The following is a 6,019-nucleotide window of genomic DNA, read 5'->3' on the forward strand; positions in this document are numbered from 1 at the left end:
ATCATTTACGATGCCGTGTCGTTTGACCGCCCAACGGGACTCTGGACCGCACCGTCTTAACCCTTCCAGCCATGCCAACCATCTTAACCCCTTCCGCCAGGCAGCTTCCGGATGCGGATCCTTTGTTTATCTACCCGGCAATAGTTCACATGAGCTTATCATCCGCAGCGCGAGTGTTTGCGAAAAAAGTTTGCCAATTCGCGGGGGGTGAGCGAAAGGGGTTCGAGCCCAGGTCCTTCTATTTACAACTGTCGTAACTTTGGCTTTGGTCTTTGTGGGATATTCTCGGCTTAGTCGTGTAATGCCCGTTTGTCTTTATGGTCCGCCTTGGACGTTGGCTGGCGATTACATTACTGGGATTTGGGCTGCTATCACAGGGCATATAACTTCAGATACTTTATTAGTCAGCGGGGTAAAACCATCGTCAATCGATGTAGATATTTCTCGCTACCACGGTGGTTTCTGGCTTGTAGCCACACTTCTGGCGCCACTCCTCGACCTCCGTCTCCCGGATCATACGCCTGGTGGTCATCGAATCGATGGTGCAAACCGTGTCACCCTCCAGCTCCTCTCCCACCTGATCCAGTTGGTCCAGTCGATCGTAGATGATGCCCAGCACTCCATGCTTCCTGAGTATATTGCGTATCTCCAGGCTGATGGTGGGTCTTCCATAGGTGAAGGCCTCCAGGTGGAACTGATGTAGAAGGGCCATCGTGGCGGGTTTGTTCAGGAGGGAATTGGCGTGCAGGGTCATACCCAAGAACTCCATGGCGTAACAGAACTCCACGGCTCTTTCCTGCACACTAACCCTCTGGTCTGCGTACTGAACAGGCGAATCCGGATCCTCCAGGAGCAGGGTAACCGGATAGACATTCTGCTTGTACCGCACCATGGCACAAATGTCCGCATCGAAGCTGCAGAAGACAATGCGCCGCTTTCCGGCGTTCTTCAGGACAAGCTCCAGGATGGTGTCCACATAGAAGTTCCGATCGAAGGTGGGCTTGAAGCTGTCGCGCTCCCAGCGACGCGAGTTGGTCATCTGGGGCCATTTGATTTCGATGAGGAAGCCCGTGCTAATGGGCAGACTCTCTGGTTCCAAAAGATCAAGGAGCAAGGGAAATGGACGCTGTTCCTGCAGCATCCTGTCACAGGACACCTCGCAGCCTTTGCTGCCCACGAAGCGCAGGACTTTTACCTCCTTTAGCTGCTCATAGGTGAAAGCCTCCAGGGGCACGGCAATGAGGTCCTTGCGCTTGCAACCACCCATGGCCAGGAGCATTAGTTTGTTTAGTTTTTCATAAGCAAATATTAGGACGTCCTGATTTTCGAGGATATCCTCATAGCTAGGAATTCGTTGCAGCAGGAAACGAAGGACGAAGTCATGGTAGACCACCACCTGGGCGTCTTGCGTGAGATGGACATCCATTTCCACCATGTCCGCATTGGCCAGAGCAGCCTGCTTAAAGCCATACAAGGTGTTCTCCCGTACCAAATCGCTGCCCAATCGGTAGGTTTTTCCCGATCCCCTGTGGCCTATGTTCATGCAGAGGCGACTCTTCCGCCAGTGACGCTCGAAGCTGTGACTCAGATCGGACTGGAAGTTGTCCAATGGACGAATCACAAGGTACCGCACACACATCTCCATCAGCGGGCGGTGGGTGGAGGCGCAGGTGATCTTCACCCGGGCAGAGCCCTCCGTGTCCAGCAACTGATCCGGCATCAGGAAGCCATACCCATAGTGATAGGCTGGTTCATCCGAAGCCGCCTTGTGGGCATAGGTGTAGAGATCCAACCGGTAGAGGGTTTCCGCGGGAAAGGCTATGGAGCAGTGGAACAACTCCATGTCCTCGGGACCACAGCGAACTCCAAAGGGGGGCTGAAAGGCCAGGGGTTTCTTGGAGCACAAGTTGACCACCTCGACTTGAGCCATGCGAAGGTTCAATTCCTCGTCAACACTTTTGCTGCAGTCCAAGTAGCTCGACATCCTCGTGGTCGAAAAACCCGGTCTCACGGGCTGAGCCTTCCCAGAGCAAGGATCTTCGGGCACCTCATACATGGGTTGCACACGTACATACAGAAGTCTTTGCTTCTGATGCTGCCAGATGAAGGGAGCATTAAAGATCTTCAGGTGGACAATGGTCTCCGTGGTGGCCCATCCGCGGTCCACCTTGTTCTCATCGTCATCATCGTGAGGTGTTCCAAAGTTATCGCACCGCTTCAGCATGTTCTGGCAGGTACGGATAACACGGGGCTTCAGCTGCGACTCCCAGAAGCGGATGTACACCTCATCCGACTTTGGATCGTACACCACCACGCAGTAGCGGTAGTGGATGTCTTTATTACGGGGTATCTCCAGGGTCGCCTCGAACTGGTAGCACTTGCAAATGCAGTCGTGGCACTCTTTCTTCGCCAGGATGTACACCTCCTTGGGATCCCAGTTGCCCAGGGAGTCGCAGTTGCCACTGAGGGCCACGTACTCGTTTCCTGCCAGCGGTCGGTGGAACTTCACGCAGAAGGGCCAGTCGGTTGTGGGAACTGGAGCGGGGGCGGTCGGCTCTTCGGCCTCTCGAGGGGTTGTTACTCCATCCTCCTGCGGCTTGGGCTCGCACTCCTCCCGCTCGGTGGCAAAGAACCAGCGATGCATGGTCAGATGTCCTTGTTGATCTCAACGATGATTTCTTAGAACCTCTTAAAATAATGGTTACACTAAAAATGTAATTTGGATACAAATATTTCAGTGTGTGTGACAGATCTGGTCTGTTATTTTATACATCTCTAAAAATGTATTTAATACAATTTGTAATACAAACTCTATAAGTACTTTAAAATAAAGCAAAGCTCATAAACTCGTTTTCTTTGTTATGCTATTTTTAAAACCTAATATAATCAAGCATATGCCATAGTACAAAGATCCCCCAGAAGAAATTCCATGCTGTGTCTATCACATGACAAAACATATCATTAACTAACCACAGAAAGCAAGGACTACACTTGGGGAATATTCCGGAGCGCAATGAAACTTTCCCACCAAAGTCAACTAAGCATCCTGTCATATTTCCCGCAGGAAGTGATCTTTTGATCCGGAAACTATAAAATTGGTACACCAAGCCCGGGGAAATCTCTGTGTCGCGGAAAAGGCACGCAAGTCCTCGCTCCCCTTGAACGAAAAAACTCTGAAACGAGCCACCTGCGACAGGATCAGGGGCACAAAAACAAGGATCGTAGCAGGGACACGCCAGGCACTAAAACAGGGGGTTGTACTCTTGCACTCCTGCTTGCCATATACGAGAAAATTAGGCAGAGCTATAGTCAGGGGAAAATGAACGTAATTAGTGTGGGCTTTAAAATTAAATTTTAATTGTTTAATTGTAACTGTTCGGTAAACTGTGGGAAATTCCGAGTCACCGAAACGATTCCAAATATAGAAATGTCAGTCTGTCTGCGTCCGGAGCGGTGACAGTTGTCAATGAAACCATTTCGGGCACTTCCCAATCTGAGTGTCTCACCTTACCCAAATCAGGGCAACACTTCGCTGGCTTCCAACTTGGGGCGTTCTCGAATGTCTCTGGAGGGCCTAATCCGCTTGTTTACTAAACAAATCGACTGAAAAGGGGTGTCACCCAGGGGGAAGGTGGTGGGCTGAGGGGTCTCCAAGGATGGATCGAAATTTATGCCCGTCAACAGCGATTAAACAGCAAACGAGGCAATCAAGACGATCCGGACACATGCCAGAAGACCCAGCCCCAACCGCAGATGCTGCAACTCGTTAAGATTTTCTCCTTCCCATTCTTCTTTTAATATATAACAAACCAAAAATATATGAACTAATCAGTTTTAAAAAGAACTCTCTTATAACTATTTGACAATAAATATCACATATTTCTTAAAGAAGTATAGTATGTTTACTCAAAAATACATTTTATTTTATACATACTTTATTAAAATGATATAAAAAAATGTCAGCTATGAAAAATCAAACAGAAAAAAATACATATATAGATTAATCTTTCATGATCTTTGTTATTTAATAATTTATTTATTTAAGAAATATTTTTTATTCAAGTCATCTTTGCTCGAAACGGTTTGTTTTAATATTACGCAAGGCATACAAAACCTTTATAGACTAACTTATATTTATTTAACCCCTCCAACCCTTTTCTGTAGGCACAACGACCTCAAGTGTGTCGCAAGCGGGCTCTTGTCCTCGACTTATCCTCCTGACTGACACAGCACAAATTTGGACACATGTCCGCTAGACCGCAGAACGAGTGCCAAAAGTGATGTCCACCAGCCATGTCCGTCCGCCACTCCCCCTCCACGTCCTTTTTCCGTCCTCGTCCTGTGTCCACACAACGGCAGCTGGAATGAAATCGAAACCATAACCCAGATCGCCGCGCCTGCGCCCTGAAAAGCAGGTAGAAGTCCTTCGGATCTTTGCGTTTGCGTGCAGGAACACTTGACTCGGATTGTTTGGACCCTGCGGTTGAGATTTCCGTGGGTGTGCTGCAGTTGCAAGTGCAATTAAACGGCAAACAGAGCGAAACCGCAGCTTGTGCCCAGGTAGATCAGAGATCAACTGTCAACTGGCTGCCGCAATTTGCCTGGAGCACTTCCTGGAAACACAATCCGCGATCCTAATTAAGCATAAAGAGACTAATTTCCACGGCGACGATGCCCCTATGCTCCATTGTGTGGGAAAATCTAATTGGAAAACCAAGTCGCCTTTCTCGCGGTCTTCAAATTACGCTCATTGCAGCGAGGCCTGTGCGCAGGCGCACCGAAAAACACGGGGGAATGGGGGGATTACTGTGGAAAATTCGGATTTCCCGCTTTGTGCTCGTGTAGTTGAATATCCTTGGGAAAGCCGGCGATCAGGATTTCCTCGAGGTTTTCCCCGGGCTGTGTGATAGCGGTAAGTAAATAATATTTTTTTACAATATTTACGTGATTTTGGAGCAGTCCGATTTCCTGGTAGAGGTCCTAAGTGCAAACAAGGATGTCGGATGTGCCCACAGGTTGAACAGGATATCCACAGGATATTCATGGGATAAACAGGTGTATAGTGGCATTTTCCCAGGATCAAACTGGTATCAATCCAAAAGTATTCCCCCCTTTGGGACGGTAAACATGTCAATAAATCATCCCAGCACTTTTGTGTCATCCAACCACTCGGTGGAAATCAATAGCCGGAAAATAGTTTTCCAAGGCAAGCGTAAAACAAATCCAATATCGAAAACACCAGAAATCACAAATTAGCTACACGAAAACCGTCGTGTGAGAAAACCGAGGAGCGACAGCATTTAAATACGGGAAAACTCATTGACACATGGGACTCCATCGGTTGCCCGTCGAAGTTATAGTAACATCTGGACAAGTATTAAAAAAACAATAACAGACCCTAAAGTGACATGCTCTGCGACAGGATCTTTAACGGCAACTCGCCCGTGGAAGATTACAATTTATGGCTGAGGCTGATTCTCCAAATATTTAACCAGAAGTTGGGGGCACAACGTGCACTGCTGAAGCCCATTGGAATTTGTTACACTGCGGTGGATGTGGAAAAAATCCAGCAGGAAAAAATGGAACAAATTCTGTAAGATTTCCGTGAGAAACGCTACAGGATGTGGGCTCATGTAAATGAGAGTGGGGCGAAGCTAAACAATTTTAATTGGACTGGGGGGAGATGTCTGGCCAAGGAAACTTAAAAAATCCTTTTCTATCGCGTCTGCTGATTTATTTACGATTCTTACGAGCTGCGATCTGAAACCCGAAGCTGGACTATCTTCTCGCCCTGCTCCAGTTGTAATTCCTTGCCCGCGATAAGCCTTTATCGCCGTGGAGAAGACCACTGAAAATTGAGCAGTTCGAATGTTATTTACGAGCTGGCTGCCCAGATAAGCCTGCTGAGATTACAAGGGATCAGAAATGCCAGAGCCAGCTCAAATTTCATGTCCAACCGAAGGGCGAAGGAGTCCGTGTTATGACTCAATAATACTTCCAATATTTATATCAATTGTTA

General features: G+C 48.0%; 1 protein-coding gene across 1 annotated transcript; it reads right to left on the bottom strand.

Annotated features, from left to right (window-relative positions):
* Nucleotides 1-383: 383 nt before the first annotated feature.
* On the bottom strand, nt 384-2,768 carry LOC108031128 (glycerophosphocholine phosphodiesterase GPCPD1). Its single transcript, XM_017104342.2, has one exon. It carries the CDS (start codon nt 2,642-2,644, stop codon nt 425-427), a length of 2,220 nt encoding a protein of 739 aa, XP_016959831.1. The 5' UTR covers nt 2,645-2,768; the 3' UTR covers nt 384-424.
* Between the last annotated feature and the right edge of the window lie 3,251 nt (nt 2,769-6,019).

The sequence above is a fragment of the Drosophila biarmipes genome, chromosome 3R (assembly GCF_025231255.1).
Source record: "Drosophila biarmipes strain raj3 chromosome 3R, RU_DBia_V1.1, whole genome shotgun sequence".
Lineage (NCBI taxonomy): Eukaryota > Metazoa > Arthropoda > Insecta > Diptera > Drosophilidae > Drosophila > Drosophila biarmipes.